Here is a 24084-nt window from a genome sequence, read left to right on the forward strand (position 1 = left end):
GATCTCAGACCCCCAGCCTCAGCCCCCACTGGATCTCAGCCCAGGGGACCAGCAGTAGGGACCAGAGGTGATGCACGGGGTGGGCGTCTTGGGGTCATAGTGGGGAGCAGGAAGGGGACAGAGCTCTGGAAAGCCTGGGGCCAGAGAGGGGAGCCCGTGACCCATCCCCACGGCCTCGGGATCGGGGTTGAGCGTGTCTGCATCCCCTACGGTTTGTAGGGCCCGAGATGGGGCTCCCGGTCCTGTGCAAAGAGCCCAGGACCAGCCAGGGTGGGGCGGTCAAGCTTAGCTGCCCGGACCTCACTCCCACCACGGAGAATTTGCACGTCGGCCCATCCTCGGCGGACACGTGGGATGTTCTCACGTCTCGGCCGCCGGGACTAACGGAGTCGGGAACACGCAGGTGTGGCCGCTGTCCGAGGTCTTGGCTTGGTGCTCTGGGGTCCCGACTGGGATTGCTGCATCACAGGGAAGCTGCGACTTCGGTCGTGTGAGCACGTGACCTACACCCCGTGGTCCACGGCCACCGGGCACTGGCAGTCCGCCTCGAGCAGGAGGGACGCTGTGCACCTGCTGTGACACCGATGGACTCGGGAACAGCGCTCAGCGACGCGAGCCAGACGCGGGAGGGGAAATCCGTGGCGGTTCCACGCAGAGGCGGTCCCCCGGCCCTCACGTGCTGAGGTGCAGGGCGCCAGGGGCAGGGAGACACGGAAAGGCAAGGGGGTGCTTGACGGGGTCGGGGCTCCAGGTTCGCGGGACGAAACGGTCCTCGAGATCGGCCGTGCGGCCTCGTGCTTACAGACGGCGGGACATGATCGTGCCCGTCCGAATGTGCTCAGAAGGCAGGTCGCGTGGGAACCGTCCTCCCCACGAAAAATGAAAGCCACATAGCACAGTAAAGCTGCCGCTCGCCGCCCCGGGCCGCGGGGGCACAGGGGACTCTGCGTGTGCATCGCGAGGTCGCGTTTGGGGTGGCTGCGGACAGGCTGAAGACCGGACGCTGTGCACGCCCGAGTGGGTCTCCTCTGCCCAGCGTGGCCCTACAGGTGGACGCGAATCCCGGGGAGGCCCGCGGCCCCACGTGATGCCGGTCCCAGGCAGGAGGGAAAGGGCCTGAGGGCCATTTACGGGTGCTTTTTAAAGTTCGGAAGCAAGTTGGACTCCCCGAGACCGCCAGACTCCGAGGGGGCACGGGGGCCCCTGTGCCATCGGCAGAAGGGGTCAGGGAACCCCCGGGCACCCAGGGCACCCTCGGCCTGGGTGCCCCTTTGCTCCACACGCCCCCCCGCTCCGAGTTGGGGCAGTCTGGGCGGCCAGCAGGCTGCCCAGGGAGTGGGCCCCCAGGGGCTTCCCTGGAGAAGGGAATCTCAGGGCCAACCCGGGAGGGGCCCGGAGCTGAGCCCAGCCGGTCGCCCGCCGGGGGTGGGGTGTGGGGGACACGACACCCAGCAGGAGGGAAGTGAAGCCTGCCCAGCGTGGCGGTGAGACAACATCTCAGTTCTGTCCTGAGGGACGTGGGGAATTTCAACCCTGGCCTTTTAAGCGGCCTCAGGGGCTGGGGTGATTCCCGGGACCGGACTGCAGGAGGAAATGTCAGACCGGGGACACATTTGCAGGGACCCCGGGACAGACCCCGCGGACCCTCGCAGGCCCCCGTGTCTGTTGGGCTCGGACTTCTACCTTTGGACCCGCAGCCATTTCCAGGCTTGCTGTGGGTGGAGGGAAGTCAGCGAGTGTAGACTGCTGAGAACAGACTTATCACCCTTGTTCTCGGCTGCTGTGCCTCCCGCCCTCCCCCACTCCTAATGTGGTGCTGCTGTGGGTGACAATCAGACAGGGACTGGCCCCCGCGGGGACTGGTTCCTCTTTCTCCGCACCTTCGGGGGCCCGGCCTGTTTCCCCCACACGCGCCCTCTCCCCACCTGGCCCTACGGGAATGGGGCCACGCTCAACACCCCATCCACCGAGCCCTGATTCGTGGCCTCCAACGGGGTTGGGGGTGGAAACGTGACCCCAAAAGGATCGGTGCACATCGTCACCCCCGGCACCTGAGAAGGATGCTTTCTTTGGGAACTGGGTCTTTGCAGATGTGGGTAAGGGAAGGATCTGAGGTGAGCTCATCCTGGAGGAGGGGGGCCCTGAATCCGATGACAGGGGTCCTTGTAACAGACACAATAGGAGACAGAGACACAGAGCAGAAACCACGTGAAGACAGAGGCAGAGACGGGAGGGATGCGGCCACGAGCCCAGGGGCGCCTGGAGCCCCAGAAGCTGGAAGAGGCAGGAAGGAGCCTCCCCTGGAGCCTCTGGAGGGAGCACGACCCTCCCCTGCCTGGGTCTCAGCAGCCCTGCCCCTCCTGGGTCTCAGGGGTCCTGCCCTGCCTGGATCTCAGCGGCCCTGCCCCCACGGGATCTCAGTGGTCCTTTCCCTCCTTGATCTCAGTGGTCCTGCCCTGCCTGGATCTCAGGGGTAATGCCCTGCATGGATCTCAGCAGCCCTTCCTGGATCTCAGTGGCCCTGCCCCACCTGGATCTCAGTGGCCCTGCCCCTCCTGGATCTCAGTGGCCCTTCCCTGCCTGGATCTCAGTGGCCCTGCCCCTCCTGGATCTCAGCGGCCCTGCCCTGCCTGGATCTCAGTGGTCCTGCCCCGCCTGGATCTCAGCAGCCCTGCCCTGCCTGGATCTCAGTGGTCCTGCCCCTCCTGGATCTCAGTGGTCCTGCCCCTCCTGGATCTCAGCAGCCCTGTCCCTCCTGCATCTCAGGGTCCCTGCCCCTCCTGGATCTCAGTGGCCCTGCCCTGCCTGGATCTCAGCAGTCCTGCCCCTCCTGGATCTCAGGGGCCCTGCCTTGCCTGGATCTCAGCGGCCCTGCCCTGCCTGGGTTACAGACCCCTCCCCCAATGCTATCACACATGACCCTCTCTAAAGTGGACTCTAAAAGAATTTACTACTGTAGCTAATATCTTACATTTGAAAGACGCAAACAATGTCGGACACACCGTGGACATTACTGTTTAGAAATGCAAATGCCAGGTGACCCCTTCGAAGGCACACGAACGGTGTCCCCTTCATGTACCGTGTCATGCATTTAACCAACCCGCGAAGGAACTCTTGTTAAAGATCGTGCAATGTTACATTATTTTGTTTTCCCCTCTCTCCTCAAACTGCCACTCTGTTATCAGTGCTTTTGCAGACTCTGAGCCTAGAGTCTTATAGACCCGGGTTTGAAAGTCTTTGCTCTATGACCCCATCCAAGTCAGGACGACAAAGATAGGTACGCGGGTTGAAATGGAAACATGTTTCACTTCCTGTCCGCCGGACCCTCTGTGCTAAAAAGCTTCTTCTGAGTCTGTGGTCAGTGCGGTCAAATTGATGCAAGTGACATAAATATATCAGAGGCTTCGATACAGTTATTAAACATGACGGTAAAGAAATGTATCGGGCGCGACTTCCCGAATGGGGTGAACTCTGGTGGAGACCTTCCCACGCGTTGAATAAAAGGGAATATCCGTAAAGCGACAGATGCGTCCACCGTGCTATTTTTGCTTTCGACAGGCATTGACTCGACCAGGCATCTTACAAGGTCACACAGGAGGAGTCAAGGTCACTGGAGCACGATTGGTTCCAATAAGGGGTTGCTCACTCACGGAGTAACGCGGACCAGAGCAGGAGGAAACTGTGCACAAGTGTCACCCATGGGAATCCCCACTGTGTATCTTGCACATAGTGAGAAAGGATCCCGCCATGTTGGAAAGTAGCGGTGTGTCCCTCTGACTTCTCTTCCTTCTTTGGGGATGGAAGAGGGAAGGGGGATAAACTGAAAAGGTCAGTAGTGCATCTGCCCTGGTGAACGTGGGGCTTCTCCTGCTTTCTGAGTCACTTTCCCAGCCATGAACACCGGTGCCTCCAGGAGGCAGCATGGGGCCCTCCAGGTTTGGGATATGTGGGGCTGAATATTAAGAGGGTGGGCATCTCCTTTGGACCTGCTGGGGTCTATTTGCACCATGGTAGGATTTATCCTGGAGGAGGACCTACTTTTCTCTTGTACGCCAAGAATTCTAGAACCTTCTCGAGCTTGTATTTGAACTTGCATTGGAGCTGAATGTTGATTAGAAAAGGAGCAACTTTATGTCTTTTGTCATGAGTTGGTTGTTGTTGTTGTTTTTAATTTTTTAATGTTTCTATTTATTTTTGAGAGAGAGAGAGAAAGAGAGAGAGAGCAAGCTGTGGACGGGCAGAGAGAGAGAGAGGGAGACACAGAATGTGAAGCAGGCTCCAGGCTCTGAGCTGTCAGCAAAGAGCCCAACGCGGGACTCGAACTCACGAACCGTGAGATCATGACTTGAGCTGAAGTCAGACGCTCAACCATCTGAATCACTCAGGTGCCCCACAAGTTGGTTGTTTAAAAACTAAGTGTGTACAGGGACCCCCAGGTGGTCTCTGGTGCCCTGGGCATCTCAGTTTAGAAACCCCTGGTGCCCTAAATCTTCATGCACAGAGAGGGAGGGGATCACGTAGGACTTGAGGCAAAGGGGGCGGTGTGCAAAGCAGTTCTCGGGGAAACTGCTTTGTTTTGGGGCGATTGGAAATACATGTCAAAATGTTAGCTTTGTGTGGGAGCGTGGTGTTTCTGCATTTTTCAGAAGGGGATGTGGGTGACAGGAGGTGGAATGCTCAGAGGTTCCAAGTCTCTGCACGTAGCTGGAGAAGCCAACATTCACATCCATCCTGGAAAAACAGTATCTGCTGGGGAAACGGGAAAGCATCTTACAGGGGATGTGCCCAGCCTCCATCCTTTCACAGTGATGTGAAATGTAACACAGAGGGTGTTACACAAAACAGAAATAAGGTGTCACTTGCTTTGGAATGCCTGATTGTAATTAGTGGGTGTTTATCAGGCATTTCCTGTCAGCCAACCTTAAACACGTGTAATCACATTCAACCTGTGAAACAACTCCATGGTGTAGACGCTAGTCATATCTAAACGCTGGACCTCTCAAGCATAAGGATAACCTGTCCACATTTTTTGCATAAGGATAACCTGTCCACATTTTTTTCTTCCTCTCCTGTACATTTTCCCCCCATTCTATCAATCTCTTGCTTTCATAATTGTATTCTTTCCACCTTATTTTGGTTTGTGCTAGCTCTTTCTAAATACTGAAGAAGGAATCTTGGGCCTTGGACATACAGCATTTCTTCTTGTCTAAGGGATGCATTCAAGGCTATGAATTTGCCTGTGTTTATGTCTCAGGCATGCATTCAAGGCTATGAATTTGCCTGTGTTTACTGCTTTGGTTCCATCTCAGGTGTTTTGATACGTTGTGTCTTCATTATTGTTTGTATGAGCCTCCCAAGGCTGCTGTAACAAAGCACCACAAGCTTTAGACAGCAGACATCTGCTTTCTCGCTGTTCTAGCGGCCAGAAGTCCGAAATCTGTTTCTCCGGCTAAATGCCAAAGTATTGGGGCACCTGCTTGGCTCAGCCTGTTAAGTGTCTGACTTCAGCTCAGGTCTTGATCTTGCGGTTTGCGGGTTCAAGCCCCACATCGGGCTCTGTGCATTCTGCCTATCTCACGAGGATTAGGACATCATGGGCCTCTGTGGGGCTGTGTCTGCGGATGACATCATTCCTTCAAAATCTTTTCTGTTCTCGTCACAATTCCTTCTTTGGCCCGTGGGTTATGTGGAAGGGTGCAGCCGTGGAAGAAAATCTGGTCGGCTGTTCGGTACTTGTTTCCAGCTCAAGTCCCTTGAGGTCAGAGAGTGGCATTGGGAATGCATTCCATCCTTGGAAACGTGTGAGGTTGGCTGCAGACCCACAAGATGTTGTGTTTGGTGACTATGTAGAGCTGATCCTTACGCCCGTGGGGTCTGGAATTTAGATAAGGAAATCTGGGGTGGCCTGAGGGAGTCCTGTCCATATTTTCTTCCTCGTGGCCTCTGACCCGTGGAGTGCCCCCTTTGATACTTGATGGGAGAGAGAACTCTACAGAGCAGTGCGTCTCCGTCCATCTGTTCCAGGCAGGTCTTGAGCTGGAGTGGTCGTGGACACAATCAGTCCCTCTGAAAGCCATCTGAAAATCACACTGAAGTGCGGAGGCCAGTAAGACTTGCAGGGGGAGACAAGGAATCCTCCACAGGCCATGGTGTTGCTCTCGGTGCAACTGGTTTCCATTTCTGAGAAACAACAGATCAGGGCAGGAAGCAGAAAAGAAAACCACAGTGGTTGGAGTCCTAATGCTGTGTAGGAAGTCATCCCGACCGTATGGGTTTCCTATGGTTGTTGTAACAGAGTACCTGAGTCTGTAATTTATTTTGTCACAGAATAATAAACAGATTTTTACGCCTCCTGGTCCTGGAGGCCGGGTGTCTGAGATCCAGGTGGGGTAGAGGCTGGTTCTTTTTGAGGCCTCTCTCCTGGATGTGTAGATAGCATCTACTCCCTGTGTCCTCCTGTGGTCCTCCTTCGGTGTGTGTGTCTGTATCCAAATTTCTCCCTTTTAGGAGGATACCGGTCATATTGCAGTGAGGACCCAGCCTCCTCCAGTGTGACTTTGTCTTACCGAATTACATCTGCAAAAGCCCCATTTCCAAGTGGGGTCACATTCTGAGGTCTTGGGGTGAGGACTTTGACAGCTGAATTTTCGACGCAGTTCAGCCCGTAATGACACAGTCCCATACCTAAATGGGTGATGTTTCTGCATTCACACGTCACTCTGGTACCTCTCTAAGTAGGCCCCTCATTTTTCTGTTGGCTTCCTTCTTATGAGTTACATACGACTTCCCGATGCACACACACCCTTTATCTGTGTTCTAGGCTGGTAGCCGGGGAGGGAGGGCGGGCGTGCTGTTGCACATACAGAATCCTACGCCCTGCCCCCCACTGTGAACTGCAGGGCCCCTGGGAGGCAGGAAAAGAGCTGGGTTTCCTGGGTGGTGTGGAGGCCAGTGGGCTCACTGTTGCAACACTGATTAAGATCACGAGAAGCAGATCTGTATCTTGCCGTGAACACAAGGACCCCACAGTAGGCGTCTCATTTTGGAGGTGTTGTGTCCTCATATCCCATCCACTTGCTGGATTTCACAAGGTGTGCACCAGAGGAGGTGAATGAAAGACCGAGCCACCCCATCCTGATACATGTGACGTATCTCTGTGGACGAGAGATATCACTTTGGTTTCTGGTGATGAAACTCAGAGGACGACCAGTTAGATTAAGAAAACACAAGAGGAGCAGTTCGCCAGGAAAGTGGTTTTCATTCTTTGGTTCCCAGGGTCGAAGGTCTCGAGTGTTCTTTCTTATCCCTTCCGAAACTTAAGAATAAAAACCCATTGGCACATTTCACATGGTGCATTATTATGTTGTCCCCCTGGGGCTCGTACAAAGTTATACATCAGGTATATCTCAATAAAATGGGGGCGAAAAGAAACGAGAATGTACGTCCACACAAAGACTTCTGCAAAAACCAAAATACAACAAACCATGTGCCCTCGTGCCCTCTAAGACGAGCCTCATCCCAGGGTAGAGAGCCATGGGATGAATGTGGCCGTGCCACCTGCCCCAAATCCCAGAGCACCCTTGAGAGAGCCCTTCTTCATTGCTGCCAGGTGATGTGGAGTTTTATGTGTCCACTTGGCTGCGCCCCAGTATGAAGATCTGCGGTCAAGCACGAGCCTACATGTTCCTGTGCAGGCATTTCTTTTAGATGGGATTAACGTTTAAATTGGTGGACTTTGAGTAAAGCGGGTGGCCCTCCGTGAGGTGGTGGGCCTCATCCCATCAGTTGAAGGCTCTAAGGGAAACAGACTGATCTCCTCCTGCGAGGAAGTGGGAATTCTGCCTTCAGATGGTGTTCACGCTCAAGATACAGCATCATTGCTTCCCTGGGCCCCAGCCTGCTGGTCAACCCTGCAGAATTCAGACTTGCCAGTATCCATGGTTGTAGCCGTCAGTTCCTTAAAATAAATCTCTCTCTCAAAATAAATAAGTAAAAAAGATCTCTGTCTCCTTATCTGTCTTTGTCTCTCCTATAGATAGATGTAGATCTGTCCATCTATCTATCCATCCATCTACTATCCGTCTATGCATCATTCTTATCTATCCATCCACTATCCTCTATCTATTTATCTATCTATCCATCCATCCATCATCTATCTTTCTATTACCTATTTATCATGTATGTATCAATCACCTCCCTTCCTTCCTTTCTTTCTTTCTTTCTCTTTCTTTCTTTCTTTCTTTTTCTCTCTCTCTGTCTCTCTCTCTATCCCTCCCTCCCTCTCTTTCTCCCTCCCTTCCTTCCCTCCCTCCTTTCTCTATATCCATCCATCCTTGTGTTTCTTATATGAATGATCCTTGTCATTCATATAAGAGAAGGAGAAGGAGAACCAGTATGATATCTACACACACATATAAAGAAGTTTATTAAAGGAATTGGCTCACATGATTGCAGAGGCTCACGTGGTCTCCTGTCTGCAGACTGGAGGCCCAGGAAAGCGGACTCTGTATGTTCCAGTCTGGGGACAGTGGAAGACAGATGTCTCAGCTTGGAGACGGTGAGGCAGAGGGAGCTGGGTCTCCTGTTAGCCACCTTGTGTTGTCCTCTGGCTGTGAAAGGATCGCAGGACTGCACGAGCCCTACCCACCCTGGGGAAGGCCGTCTGCTTTAGTCAGTCCACCGATACAATGCTTATCTCCCCCAGACACACCCTGAGTCCTGTTGGCCCCAATATCCAGGCCACCTGAGGCCCAGCCAACTTCACACATAAAAGCAACCACCACAGTCTGCTTCTGTTGAGAACCTCGATCAACACAGAAACCCTCAGAGAAGGAAGACCCTGGGGGCTGTTGCTAATTTTTCCCAGCGCAGAAAGTGAATGCATTTCTCTCTCTGACCTCTGAGACCTCTGCTTTCCAAAGACACATGTCATCTTGCGTTGGAACTGGCACGTTCCCCTCCAGACGGGCCCAGGGATATTTAATGACAAGACTCTCCACGGAAGGTGGAATCAGGTTATTTGAAAGCACACGGCATGAATCGGGGCAGCTCCACTTGAATTGGATGTGGGTCGACCTTGAGATGTTATCTTGTCAGAAGCGTTGGAGACTCGGGGTCCCAGGCGCCGGACAAGGCTGAGGAGAGGGGCAACTCGGTCCTGGGAAAGGTTTCCTCGGTGGTTCAATCAGAAGGCGTGTGGCCCCAGGACGTCTTGTCCCCCCTGGAGGCCCCTCTCCAGGTGCAACCCACCGCCTGCCTCTAAGCACAAGAAGCATGGTGGGGAGACGGGCTCAGTTGTCCTGCAGGGGGCCCTGGGCATGTGTTGGAGCCCATGGAGGACTCTCCTGAGTGCCACAGAAGATCAACCCCCACCGCTCATGGACCAGGTGGTTGTGTGAAAACGTTGGGTCCCCACGCAGCATTGACACCAGAAAACCATCGCGGAGCTCATAACGCATCACACTTCCTAATTTACCGCGTGTCCTACGATGGAGGCACAGAACTGATCTGACTGTCAAGGCCCCTCGGAATGACGATATCACGTCCTGGGCCTCACATGAGATTGGAGGCTGTGTCTGATCTATCCACATCATGGAGCCCCAGACAGACACCCTGGGGCTTGGCGAAAGAACCCCCTGGGCTAGCCTCGGTGTTAATACACGGGATTCACTGCAGCGTACGTGGATTTTTGTAGTCAATATGGTTGGGTGTTCCCTGAGACCCCAAGGAGAGCCCCAGCGTGTCTCAACACTGTGGACCACGACAATGAGATGTGGTATGAATGCTCCCGCTCAACCAGGCTCGGTGTTGGCCAAGGGCCTTCTGCCGGAGGTGACTGGGTCCCCAGGTGACACTCTGCAATGTATAGGGCTCTTTTTCCTGGTCACACTCATCACCCTCAGTGCACAGGACGCCCAGCTTCATAAAGCCATCCAGCTGCACATGTCAGCAGTGCCCAGGACCTAGCATGAAAAACAACTGGTCTATCATCTATCTATCTATCTATCCATCATCCATCCATCCATTCACCCATCCATTCTATCTATCTATCTATCTATCTATCTATCTATCTATCTATCCATCCATCCATTCACCCATCCATTCTATCTATCTATCTATCTATCTATCTATCTATCTATCCATCCATTCACCCATCCATTCTATCTATCTATCTATCTATCTATCTATCTATCTATCTATCTACATACCTACCTAATCCATCCATCCATCCAACCATCCATCCATCCATCCATTCACTATATCTATCATCTATCTATCTATCTATCTATCTATCATCTATCTATATCTATCTATCTACCTACTTCATCCATCCATCCACTGTATCTATCATCTATCTATCATCTATCTATCTATCTATCTATCTATCTATCTATCTCTACCTACCTAATCCATCCATCCATCCATCCATCCACCCACTGTATCTATCTATCCATCTATCTATCCATCTATCCATCTATCTATCCATCCATCTATCTACCCACCTAATTCATCCATCCATCCATCCATCCATCCATCCATGCATCCATCCTATGTATCTATCTATGTTTGTATGTATGTATGTATCTATTTATCTATCCATCCATCCATCCATATACATCTATCTATTATCTAGCTATCTATCCAACCTTATCCTGTACTAGACCTCCCATCTTTGCCTCCATTTTCCCATGGGTTCTCCTCTGTGTCTCCTCTTCTGTCTCTTACAAGGACACCTGCCATTGGATTTAAGCCCCAACCTCATCCAAGATGACCTCATCTCAAATCCTTCAGTCAACCACATGTGCAAAGACGTGGACTTCCAAATAAGGTCCACAGGTTCTGGGGGGATTATTGCATGGACATATATTTGGGGGTAAGGGGTCCACCATTCAACTGACTACACCCATTTTGCCAGGATTGTCCCCATTTTAGACCTCCAGGTCCTGCCTGTCAAGACCTCCTGCTTCCCAGGCAAATCAAGATGGCTTGTCACTCTACACCGTGTACCCAACACCTGGACAGTAAGGTCTGGCCACGTCAGGCCACCAGCAGCTGCTTTCTGTGGACACTTATTGTCTTTACTCCTTTCCTCATCATGGAGCATGGTGGTCATTGTGGACTAGGAAGCACACTCCCACCAGATACAGAATCAGCCACACCCTGACCTCAGCTTCTAGTTCCTGTAAATAGAATCCCACATGATGTGTCCTTGTGCATCTGGCTTCTCTCCTTGAGTATCATCTTTTCAAGGTCCATCCATGGGGTAGCAGGTGTCAGAATGTCCTTCCTTTTCACGGTGGAGTCATATTCCATCGTGTGGATGAACCTCCCATGCTGTTTATCCATGTTTCCATTGATAGGTATTTGGGTTTTCCCCACTTTTTGGTGTTGTGAGTAATGCCACTATGAAGAAGTATCTGTCTGAGCATGTTTCGAATGGTCTGGGCTACGCGCTTGGGAGAGAAGAGCTGTGTCCTGCAGTTACTCTGTTCATATGAGGACCTGTCATCAGGCATCCCACCCAGGTGCATGAGGTATCACAGCAGAAGTGGTCAGAGAGCCAGGGGATGGCATGGGGTCCCTGGCCTCCTGCTAGGTGAGTGCACAGAAGATGGGGTGGGGTGTGGGGTGCTCACCTTGTGGACAGGTGAGAATGGCAGTGTTAGGCAGGGGCTGGGTTGTGCTTGGAGGGTGTTGAAGCCTGACCTTCAGGGAGGCGGGACCTACAAGGACAGCCCTGACCACGCCATGCCGACATCACTCCTCATGTGGAGGGCGGCACCAGGCAGGGGGCTGAGGAGCCACCCAGCCCCTGCCCCCAAGTGCCCTATGGGAAGCCCCAGGGCATGTGACCTGGGCTTGCTGTTACGCCTCCCGGAGCCTCAGGATGAGTAGAAAGCTCTAAGGAAGTTGTGTGATGTGCTGAGCGAAATGGAAACTAGTGTCAGGAGGAAAGAGGATCTGAGGAGAATTCTTGTGTTGGGCTGGGACACAGGTCAGATGCTGTGAGTTGGGTCATTGTCGGAGCACACGTGGCCTGTTGACATTCTTGGGAAAGGGCACTCACCGGGTCCCTGTGACCCCAGTGAGATCCCTGAATGTGGATGACGGGGCCACGATCCTCGGCATGTGTCTCCAATAAGCCCTCTGTTCCCAAAATGTCCTTGTCCCTAAACATTTCTCTGGTCCCTGGATAATCCCTCTGGTCCCCCATCTCCTCGCCCCAGCATCCGTTTTCACCAACCGCGCTGTGCACGGAGCCTGACATCAGCACTGGGTAGCCAGCGTGGAATGCACGGTGTCGAATGTCACCGTGGTGCCAGCATGAGCTGGGAATCAAGGCCACAGCTCAGAGGACATTCTGCACACCGCCCCAGATGCAGACGCTCGGCGTTTCCATTGTGTGCACGCCTGTTTACAAATGGCGGCCAATGTGTTTATTTAGAAGGGAGCCTTGCTCGGGGGGAAGGAAACCAGCCAGCTGTGGCCTAGGATGGGCATCTTGTGCTGGGGTTTTCAGGAACGCCCCTTCATGGCTTCCTGTGAGCGTGACTCAGAACCTGTGCCACCCAGGGCACTGGCAGTGTGTCCTGTAGGCACTGTTTATAGCCCAGGATGAGGAAGTAAGAGCACCAGCATCCGACGGCTATTTTCTTCCACTCGGTCTTTTTGATATTGACACACAAGGCACCATGTTAAAGTCAGCACTGCAGTGGCTTCAAGTGCATTCACCGTGTTGCGTAACCACCACCTCGGTGGTGCCAACATCCCTGACACCAGTTTCTGCTCATGTGTTACAGCTGCCCTAAGAGACAGGTGCTGAGAGAGGTACTGGGATTGCTTCATCGGTCCACACATACATCACCGATCCAGCTACCTATTCCTGCATCCATGCACCCATCCATGCATCCATCCATCCACCTGTCTACACATCCATCCATCCATCCATCCATCCACCCATCCATCCACCTGTCTACACATCCATCCATCCATCCATCCATCCATCCATCCATCTATCCACCTGTTCACCCAGCTATCAGTCCATCTGTCCATCCATCCATCCATCCTTCCATGCACCCATCCATCCATCTGTTCACCTATCCATCAGTCCATCTGTCCATCCACCCATCCACGCATCCATCTGTCCATCCATCCATCCATCCATCCATCCATCCATCCACCTATCCACCCATCTATCAGTCCATCTGTCCATCCACCCATCCACGCATCCATCTGTCCATCCATCCACGCATCCATCTGTCCATCCATCCATCCATCCATCCATCCATCCATCCACCTATCCACCCATCTATCAGTCCATCTGTCCATCCACCCATCTCTCTGTCCATCCACCCATCCACACATCCATCTGTCCGTCCATCCACGCATCCATCTGTCCATCCATCCATTCATCCATCCGTCCATCCATCCATCCATCCATCCATCCTTCCATCCACCCATCCATCAGTCCATCTGTCCATCCACCCATCTGTCCGTCCATCCACCCATCCACACATCCATCTGTCTGTCCATTCACCCATCCATCTGTCCATCCATCCGTCCATCCATCCATCCATCCATCCATCCTTCCATCCGCCCATCCATCCATTTGTTCACCCATCCATCAGTCCATCTGTCCATCCACCCATCTGTCTGTCCATCCACCCATCCATCTGTCCATCCGTCCATCCATCCGTCCGTCCATCCATCCATCCATCCATCCTTCCATCCACCCATCCATCCATTTGTTCACCCATCCATCAGCCCATCTGTCCATCCACCCATCTGTCCGTCCATCCACCCATTCACCCATCCATCTACCCATCTATCCATCCATCTTTCCATCCATCCATGTATCTATCTAACTGTCCATTCACCCATGCACACATCATTCCATCCAACTATTGCTCCATCCATGCATCCATCCATCCACTCACCCTCCTTTCTTTCCTTCCTTCCATCTATCCACCCATTCAGCCATCAACACATTCTTTCTTCCATCCATCCATCCATCCACCCACCCATTCATCCATCTATGTATTCATCCATCCATCCATGCACCCATCCATCCACCATCCAACCATCTATCCATCTGTCCATCAATATCTATCTATCTATCTATCTATCTATCTATCTATCTATCTATCATCTGTGTATCATCTCTCTATCACAGTAGTTCATGACCAGCAGTGAATTTGCCCCTCTTCCAGGGGACTTTGGACATTTCTGGTTGCCCCAACTTGGGGGAGGAAATGTACTGGCATCTGATGGGTGCAGACGAGTGAAACCACCCAATGCCCCATAGAACATGACAGAATAACCCAGCCCGAATGTGAGCAGTGCCACACCAGAGAGACCATGCCCTGGCCCTGTGTATCTGACACTTGATTCTGTCCTCAACCCCCCCCCCTTTGCCACTAGCTTCCCCTGGCCCCTCCCCCTGCCTGGGGTCCCCCGTAAACAACACCAAGGTCCCCTGGGGTCCCTAATAAGAGCCCCACACCTGTTTGTAAGCCTCTCTGGGGGTCCAGCCGGCACCAGCTGGTGGACAAGGGCACCACGTTCAACAGACATCACTGTCCTGCCTTGGTCCATGCCTCCCTGCCTCCCAGCCATCGGGAGTCACAGGGCACCCCTCCCCTCTATTCCAGCCCCTGTCATCTGCTGGCAACCCAGGGACTCCACCTGTGTGGTGTTCCCCACTCAGGCACCGCCCACCCCACTCACATCCTGACCCCGGACCACGGCCCCAACCTGCTCTCTTTCCAAAGCTCAGCTCCAAAATTGCCAACAGTGTTGTAAGCTTCCACGGCTTTTGTGGGCTTGGTGCTAAAATGTCACCCTCCTGCTGGGGTCGTCCCCAGCCCCGCCCAGAACACACACACACACACACACACACACACACACCCCGCATCCCTGCCCCTGATCCTTCTCAGGACATCCCTGGTGCCACCTTGACCTGGCCACCAGTCCCACCTCTTCCTGGAAGCCATTCTGGATTTCTTCCCACCTCAAATCCTCGCAGCCTGAAGCCCAGGTCTGCATCTCAATATTTTGAGTCCTCCTCCCCCCAGAAAAGCTCAGCACTGAGCCCAGCACGTGACGAGGTGTTCCGCGGCCAGGCACCTGGCCAAGCAGAAAGGCCTTGGAGGCCAGAAACCTGGTGCAGTGTGCTTGGGCCACCTCCCGCGCCCCTTCCAGCCTCAGTTTCCCCACACGAAGCACAAGGATGATGTTGGCGCAGCCCCCGACCCCCGAGACCCCAGCACATCTCAGAAGCGCACGCAGCTGGCAGATCTGTTCGAGGCTCCGGACGCACACAGGTGGGGATGCCCGGCGCGGTCCCCAGGGACGTCCCCGCAGCTGCTGCCCGAACTTGGTCACAGGGTCACGATTCCCCGCGGCGTTGCTGGTCCCGGGGAAGGGTGCAGAGGCTCAGTTGGCAGGCGTGGGTCACCTCCGGGGGGGCGGGGGGGGGCCCTGGCAAATGTCCTCGCTGGGGGACACAGAGCGAGGTAGCAGGTGTGTGTTCGCTTCCTCATATCCTGCCCGCCCTCCCGGCTGCCTCCAGGGACACCGAAAGGGATGTGAAAGGGAGGCCCCCAACCGCGGTGCCGCTGGGCGGGTGGTCACACGGAGAAAAAGGAGAGCGGCCCCCCAGGGTGGGGGTCGATGGGAGGGCTCACCGGCCGGCCAAGCGGCATCTCCAGGCGGCCCGTTGGTTTCCCAGGCGCCGCCTCATCACCAGCAGGACCTTCTTCCCCGCCCCCTTGTCCCGGGCGCGCCTCTGGCGCCGTTGGGGAGGGGGTCCCAGGTGCGCCTCGCACGGGGTCCAGCTGTCTGTCCTGCCTCCCTCGGTCAGCGCGGCTGAGCGGGGACATTGCGGGAGGCAGGCACAACCACGTGTGCAGCGGCTGGAGGCCGACGCGCGACCTCCTGACTCCTCCGGAGGTCTGGGTCTGGGATTTGGGGGCCGACGTCCGCGGGGGACACACCCCCCGTCTCCCTGCACCAATGGCAATGCGGGCATGGAATGCCCCTGTTCCAGCAGCGAAGGGCCGGCCCCTCGCGCCCGACGCACATTCCCGGCAGGGCCGTGCGTGGGTCCGTGCCTGGGGGGCCGACGGGGGTGCGGCTTCCTCAGCGCCCTTGCGCCGGGCCCTGCTTCTGAACGTACAACACGACAAGGACACCAGGAAACCTTGTTTGCTTTGGGCACCGAACCGCGCGCTCCGGAGTTCCGCCTCCTCCCCAGCGAGTGTGAACCGAGCCCTGCAGGTGGGTGTTTGTGTCCAAACCGCGGTCCAGCCCGCGCCACCGGGTCGCTTCTCCCCAGACGCTGCAGGGGCGGCTGTGCTCACGCTCAGAGACCCAGTTTTTTTTGTGTGAGTGACCCGCACCAGCGAGCTCATGTCGGGGGGAGGGGGGTGGCCTCAGGGTCCCCGCGGGGGCCCTTTATGGGGGCGGGGGGCATCCGCTGGGGCACCCTGGGGCTCACCTCTGCACCGCTGCCTGTGGCCGAGGGAGGGTGTGCAGGGGGTAGGGGGTTCGATGCTCGGGAGGCGTGCGCACCCTCTCTGGGGGTTTCTCTGCTTCCGCGTGCACCCCCATGGGGCGGTCACGTGCACCTGCCCCTTGCACCCGTGAGACCCCGCCGGTCCCGACCTCCCCCCTTCCAGACCGTGCAGGGGCGCAGGAACGGGCGCAGCGCTCACCTGGGGACGAGGTCTCAGAGGGCCGCCCTCAGCTGTGGCTCAGCGTCTGGGGTCAGGAAGCCGGCCAGCCTCCTGCTGCAGCCCCGCCGGGTGACGGGCCTGGGACTGATCCGCCGGCCCGGGTGGCCGGTGTGTGGCTGCCGCAGGGCGCACGGGGCGCATGACGCGGTCTGCCTGCCGTTGTCCAAATGCAAATGCCTCGGGGTCCACCTCCGGGCACGCAGCCCCTGGAGGCAGGCAGGGTGGGTAGAGAGGAAACCCGTTTTGAAATTTCCTGTGTTACTAACCGCCTGAGCGCTGTGTGGACGGCCAAACCCGTGGGCCCCCCCCCCCCCCCCCGCCTCCTAGGAGGCGCGCGCGCGCGCGCAGCCCGGCCCCGCGGAGGGGAAGGAGGGGGTGACCTCTGCAGCCTGTGACCTCAGGGGTGCTGGCGGAGGGCCTCAGGGAGACCCCGCAGGGCCCGCCGGGGGCGTGCGCACGTAGCAATCGCGCGCAACCCCGGCCCGCAGCAGGGACCCCCCCCCGCAACATCCCCGCACGCGGGTAAGGAAAGGCGCATCCCCAGACGGGGCGAACTCCTGTTTTCCGCTGAAATTATGTACTTTCTGTTTTTAAATTAATAAAGAACTTTACAAAATTGCTGGCGGAACATATTTCCGTTCGCGTTGGAAAGCTGTGTGCATTGCGACATCTTTTGGCGAGCAGCCAGAAGGCCCAGGCCTCGGCGGCGCAGGGATGGCCTCGGGAGAGGGTTGGGAGGGGGGGGGGGGTCGGGGCTCGCTGGCTGCACGACCACCGACCCCCCGGGGGCGGGGGCCGAGTTCTGAGCTCAGGCACCTGTGTCCCGTGGGAGACCCAGGCGTTGGGACTGAGGGATGATATTCTGGAAGGTGTCCCGGAGCGCTGAACTCGCAGGTACCGAACCACTCACTCCTGCAGGGGGAAACGCACGGGTGTGATCTGTGTGTCTGTCTATGTATCGCTTGTCTACATCTACTTATCATCCATCGTATTCCTACCCGTCTGTTTATCCATTACCCACCTATTGATCAAATATCTGTTTATTTCTACCTGTAATCTTAATCTATATGTGAATTCTATTATCTGTGTGTCCATACCTATCAATATCTATAGCTTATATCTATTAATATGTAGCTCTTTGTTTGTCTTTTAATATATACCTATGTATCTATTCATATCTATCCAACTACTATCCATGTACTTGTTATTTACTTATCAATAATTTCTCATCTATCCCTCTATCATATCTATCTATCTATCTATCTATCTATCTACCTATCCATCCATCATGTCTGTTTATCTATGTATCTATGTATCTATCATCTATCCATCTATCTATCTATCCATCCATCCATGCATCCATCCATCATATCTATGTATCTATGTATCCATTCATCCGTCCATCCATGCATCCATCCATCCATCCATTATATCTATCTATCTATCTATCTATCTATCTATCTATCATCTATCTATCTATCCATCTGTCCATCTATCCATCCATCATATCTATGTATCTATGTATCTATCCATTCATCCATCCATCCATCATATCTGTGTATCTATGTATCTATGTATCTATCATCTATCCATTATCTATCTATCTATCTATCTATCTATCCATCTATCCATCCATCGATCCATCTATCCCTCCATCCATCATATCTATGTATCTGTGTATCTATCCATTCATCCATCCATCCATCCATCCATCATATCTATGTATCTATGTATCTATGTATCTATCTATCTATCTATCTATCTATGTATCTATCGTCTATGTATCTATCATCTATCTATCTATCTATTATCTATGTATCTATGTATCTATCATCTATCTATTATCTATGTATCTATGTATCTATCTATCCTCTATCTATCCATTATCTATCTATCATCTATCTATCTATCATCTATGTATCTATCATCTATCCATTATCTATCTATCTATCTATCTGTCTATCTATCTATCTTTCTATCTGTGTATTGTCATCTATCCATCTATCTATCCATCCATCCATCCATCATATCTATGTATCTATCTATCTATCTATCCATCTATTATCTATCTATCTATCTATCTATCTATCTATTATCTATCTATCTAGGTATCTATCCATCGGGTGCATAGGATCTCCAAGAAGCATACTGACTCCCTGTGCCTTCATTTTCTTTAAACAGACCAGAGGGACTCACCTGTGCCCACTGTCCTGTCCCGTGGGCAGGTTCCAGCCGCCAAGGATAAAGCAACCCCCTGGCACGAGTCAAGGCTTTTAGACGATCTGGTGCATACCTTTCTTCCAGATCAGCCTTCATTGGATGAATGCATCCAAGGCCGTGGAGTGCATTCGACACCTTTTTGTGAATATTCATCTCTGAGCTCGGGGTTGAAACATTTCGGCTGAAAGGAAGAAGATGGTAAACAGTTAAGCTTCGAGGTCCACGCAGCGTCTGTTGAGATCCCTCGACTCTGCGGTTGTCGTGAACGCGGCCGGAGGCGACGTGTAACCAAATGGGTACAGCGGTGTGCCAATAAAACTTTATTGACAAAAGCAAGCTGGGGGCCGGATCAGGCCTGAAGGCTGAGTTTTTGTCCCCTGCTCTGTGGTCCCTGTGCTTGTGGTTGACTTCGGGGTGGAACAGTGAGGTCCCTGCCCACGGGCTGCACCCCCAGGTGGATATGCTGGGGCCGGCCGTGAGCTGCGCGTTCCCGTGGCCATGCTGTGTGTGTGCACCTTGCAGAGAAGTTGCACTCATATCCCTCCTGGGGTCCGGAATTTGTCCTAGACCCCAGAAACGTCAAACGGGGAGGAGAAGCTGGGCACAGGCCAACTGGGTCCCTGCGGCTAGGTTGTTCGGGGCTGGCTGTGAGGAGGCCAGAGGGACCGGATGTCCCTGTGCCTTTGGGGAGCTGGGGGCCGATCCTGAGTGAGTGGGGAGGAATCTAGAGGTCCCGCAGGGAGAACAGGCTGGAAATAACCACTCTGGCCCTGGGAAACTGGGCTGTGCTTTCTCCTGCACCCTTTAAGGGCTGGCATGGACATCAGCTTCCTGGCATGTGGACGGCCACCCTCCCAAGGCCCCCAGCGAAGGACGGAGAGGCCAGGGTGACACCTGAGGGACCCCAGCTGCGTTCCCTTCTTGTGGGGGCACCGCGAGCCCCAGCAGGGCACTTGGACCTCCTAAGGGGGCCATCACGTTGGTCATATGGCTCAATCACTGGCAGAAAAAAAAAGGCAGGAATGCGTTGTCCTGACGTGTCTCCAGGACAAGCAGACACCCTGAAGTGCTTTCTGAAAGGCGAGATTGTCCCAGATGCGTAATGTGTCTCAGATGCTAAGTGGAGGCGAAGGACCCCACCTCCTGGGCCATTGAGAGGGGGTCTTTGCATCCAGAGGGAGGACTCAGTGAGAGGCTGGAGAAGCGTGCCTGTCTCTTCACATAACTGACTCATGACGAAGGCTTCTAACAGCAAGTCATGAAAAAGAATGGCCTAAATCCAGGGATTATTCTGGCTATTTTTTTCTTTACTTAGGAAGAAATCTAGAGACAAGCCCTCCAGGGCGGGGTTGACAGCCTCAGCTTCATGATGTCAGCAAGGACACCTGGGTTTTTAATGGTTTCCCAGCACCTCTCTTAGTAAATCGGCATTCTCGCCTGTGTTGCCTCATGGTGCAAGGCGGCTGCCACCGCACCAGGCATCAGGTCTGTGTCCAGGCTTTTGTGGCAACCTCCAGTGGCCATGGATGGCAGACCACGGCGGGACAGTGGGGCTGGGTGCAGGCAGCTGAGGTCAGACCTGGCTTCTGTCACAACACAGGGGCTGAGGCTGGGGCACAAGGGGACCCAGAGGGTGTGCTGGGGACAAACACTAGGCAGAATTGCTGTGTGTCCCGTTAGAATTGGGTGCCTTCCGGAATGCTTTGGCTTCTTATGTGCATTTGATTCACCGGGAGGCACATGAATCAAGGAGGCTGTTTTCCCCCCCCACCCCCCGGGGTCACCTTGAGAGGCAGCCTCAGGGTGGGGTGTGTCGGGGCAAGAGGAGGGGGAGCGATCTCATAATAACAGCGATTGCTGTGCTCACAGCTCTCTGGGCACTTGCTCAACACATCCATCGTGGGAAGGTCATTTGTCAAAGGCAGGTCCGCAGGTCTCAGTGGGGGCCCCTGGAAGATACGTCCCAGTCCTAAACTCGGGAGCCTGTGTTTAGGAACCAGGGTCTTTGCAGAAGTGACAAACTGAAGTATCTGAGGTGAGGTCCCTCTGGATCACGGTGGCCCTGAATCCAATGGCAGGTGTCATTGTAAGAGACAGGACAGGAGACACAGACACAGAGGAGAAGCCACGTGAACAGGGAGCCAGAGACGGGAGGGACGTGGCCACAAGCCCAGGGGCGCCTGGAGCCCCAGAAGCTGGGAGAGGCAGGAAGGACCCTCCCTTAGAGCCTCAGGAGGGGGCACAACCCTGCCTGGATTTAAGGGGCCCTACCCGCCCTGGATCTGAGGGGTCCTGCCCCTCTTGGGTCTCAGTGGTCCAGCCCCTCCTGGTGTCAGCGATCTTGCCCTGTATTTCAGTGGCTCTGTCCGCCCCCCTCCCCCTTGATCTCAGCGGCCCTGCCCTGCCTGGATCTCAGTGGCCCTGCCCCTCCTGGGTCTCGGTGGTCCTACCCTGCCTGGGTCTCAGTGGTCCTGCCCTGCCTGGATCTCAGTGGCCCTGCCCCTCCTGGATCTCAGCGGCCCTGCCCTGCCTGGATCTCAGTGGCCCTGCCCCTCCTGGGTCTCAGTGGTCCTGCCCTGCCTGGGTCTCAGTGGTCCTGCCCTGCCTGGATCTCAGCAGCCCTACCCTGCCTAGATCTCAGTGGTCCTGCCTTCCCTGGATCTCAGTGGCCCTGCCCTGCCTGGATCTCAGTGGCCCTGCCCCATCCCCCCGGATCTCAGTAGTCCTGCCCCTCCTGGATCTCAGTGGCCCTGCCCTGCTTGGATGTCAGCGGCTCTGTCACTCCTGGGTCTCAGTGGTCCTGCCCCTCCTGGATCTCAGCAGCCCTGCCTGGATCTGAGAGTCTGGTCTCCAGAAGGTCTCTCCCCTGGAGCGTGGGATGAGAGCAGAGGGAGCAGGTGGAAGATGGGAGGGAGTCGCCTCAGAGCCCAGGGAACCCACGGTGGTGAGTTCATGACCTGAGCTGAAGTTGGATGCTTAAGTGACTGAGCTACCGAGGCGCCCCCACTGGAAAGGCATTTCTTTTTTATTTTAATATTTATTTATTTTTGAGAGACAGAAAGAGATAGAGTGTGAGTGGGGAGGGGCAGAGAGAGAGGCAGGCACAGAATCCGAAGGAGGATCCAGGCTCCCAGCGGTCGGCACAGAGCCCGACGCGGGGCTCGAACCCACCAACCGCGAGATCAACGTCTGAGCGGAGATCAAGAGTCAGACACGCCCAGGAGCCCCCCAAGTCCCCCACTGTAAATCCCTGGGTGTGTGACTGTTGCCGTGTGGTGGTCACAAATCACCACAATATCGTCAGGTGCCATCACCGATCTATAAGATACCCCAGAACCGACTCGTCGTAGAGCAGAAAACTCGTGCCCCTGGACCAACGTCTCTGTGCCTCCCGACCTCCAGCCCCTGGAAGCCGCGTCTGCCCTCTGCTTCTATGATCTGAGCACTTGAGACCCACGTGCAAGTGTGAGTGTGCAGAACGTGACTTCCTCTGTGTGACGTGTTGCACGCGGCCTCACCCCCTCGAGGTCCAGCTGTGTTCCTGCACACGGCGGGATGGCCCCGGTCTTCCAGGCTGAGCGATGGTCCATTATGTGTACAGATAATACAAATAGACAAGATCATTTTTAAAAAAATTTTTTTAACGTTTATTCATTTTAGAGACAGAGAGAGACAGAGCATGAATGGGGGAAGGTCAGAGACAGAGGGAGACACAGAATCCGAAACAGGCTCCAGGCTCTGAGCAGTCAGCACAGAGCCCGACGCGGGGCTCGAACTCACGGACCGCGAGATCATGACCTGAGCCGAAGTCGGCCGCCCAACTGACTGAGCCACCCAGGTGCCCCCAAAATCATTTTTTAAATACAGAAAAAAATGATATGATTTTTGTATAAATAACATATTAAAACATACAAAATAATATATAATATATTAAATTAATTATAATTGTTTATATATTTAAAAGCAGAAGATATACAACATTACACAATGTACAATGTTGCATATAATAATATAATAATATCCAACATTATGTATAATTATTATATGACATCATCATATAATCATATATGTTATATATAATTATGATGTATAAAATTATATAAAATCATATATAATCTAAATATTATTACATATAATGTTATATTGTATATAACCTCTTGTATACCTATCGTATATTGTATATTGTATTACATATAATTATTATATGTAATAATTACGTTATTACCTTACATTATATTACATTACATTACAATGTTATATATAATTATATATAATATATAATGTTTATGATACAATCATATTATATAACTATTATATATTTACTTATAATCATACATTTTATATTGTACACACAAATATATACGTAAGTATATGTGATGTATGCGATATATTGTTGTATACAACATTAGATGATATACAACCTATATACAACACTTACGTATGTATACATATGCTGTGCATCATATAAGGTTGTATATCTGATATTTTAACTACATATAGAGGTAGGAATATTAATTTGCTAGGAGACTTGTGCCATGACATTTTATTTATATATTTGTGCTGTCCTGTCGGGATATCAAACTCAAAACGGGCCTCTGTTCCCCAAGGCAAACACGAGACGGTCACACCCATAGGTGCACAGGTACACAACGTGCACACATACGCCAGGCAAACACCAGGGCTCGGAGGTGCGAGTCGATGATAACCTGCTGGGTGGCTGGCCGTCGTGACCCGCCCCGGGCGCGCCTGGCTCGCTCCCCAGACCTGGCTCGCTCCCCAGAGCTGGAGACAAGCAGACGCACGTGTCCTACAGTGGTGGCCGTCCACAAGAGGGAGGCCGGGGACCTGGTCGTGCTGTAAAAGACAAAGCAGCAGGGAGAAAGGCAGAAGGGAGCCTCGCCGAGATTGCTGGGGGGAAGACGTCAACATGTGTAACATGCTTCACAGACGGGACGCCTCAAGCGTCTGCCCCATCGCCTTTCCTGCAGACCCACCTGGTCTGGGGAATGCACACGTTCTGGACGGGAGGATAGACAGAGGGGCCTGGGGAGGGCCAGAGTCACCCCAAGACTGCAAGAGGGACAAGACCAGGTAGGGCATCCTGGGCCAGAAACGCCTGGATGCATCA

The 24084-nt window shown here is 53.7% G+C and overlaps 3 protein-coding genes across 3 annotated transcripts in view; 1 reads left to right on the forward strand and 2 right to left on the reverse strand.

The window, feature by feature from the left end:
* The window catches only part of P2RY8 (P2Y receptor family member 8), a 37450-nt gene extending 20672 nt beyond the window's left edge, over window positions 1-16778 (reverse strand). Inside the window, exon 1 of the mRNA XM_042926541.1 lies at window positions 16716-16778. The gene's annotated coding sequence lies outside the window, so the exon portion shown is untranslated. The remainder of the gene's footprint in view (window positions 1-16715) is intronic.
* ASMTL (acetylserotonin O-methyltransferase like) overlaps window positions 1-16781 on the reverse strand; it is a 71656-nt gene extending 54875 nt beyond the window's left edge. Inside the window, exon 1 of the mRNA XM_042926539.1 lies at window positions 16716-16781. The gene's annotated coding sequence lies outside the window, so the exon portion shown is untranslated. The remainder of the gene's footprint in view (window positions 1-16715) is intronic.
* On the forward strand, window positions 228-19284 carry LOC122212677. The gene is made up of 4 exons (XM_042926642.1): window positions 228-403; window positions 15108-15323; window positions 15731-16278; window positions 18918-19284. Exons 1-4 carry the CDS (start codon window positions 228-230, stop codon window positions 19139-19141), a joined length of 1164 nt encoding a protein of 387 aa, XP_042782576.1. The 3' UTR covers window positions 19142-19284.
* The last annotated feature ends 4800 nt before the right edge of the window (window positions 19285-24084 follow it).

Source organism: Panthera leo, chromosome Y (assembly GCF_018350215.1).
Source record: "Panthera leo isolate Ple1 chromosome Y, P.leo_Ple1_pat1.1, whole genome shotgun sequence".
Classification (NCBI taxonomy): domain Eukaryota; kingdom Metazoa; phylum Chordata; class Mammalia; order Carnivora; family Felidae; genus Panthera; species Panthera leo.

What these genes read in the sequence shown, in the direction of transcription:
- LOC122212677 (XM_042926642.1), top strand. Translation starts at nt 228, where the DNA reads ATGGGGCTCCCGGTCCTGTGCAAAGAGCCCAGGACCAGCCAGGGTGGG. An exon ending in GAGGCTCCGGACGCACACAG is followed by an intron (nt 15,324 to 15,730) that starts GTGGGGATGCCC and finishes TTGGTTTCCCAG; the next exon opens with GCGCCGCCTCATCACCAGCA. An exon ending in GTGTGAACCGAGCCCTGCAG is followed by an intron (nt 16,279 to 18,917) that starts GTGGGTGTTTGT and finishes TTCTTTAAACAG; the next exon opens with ACCAGAGGGACTCACCTGTG.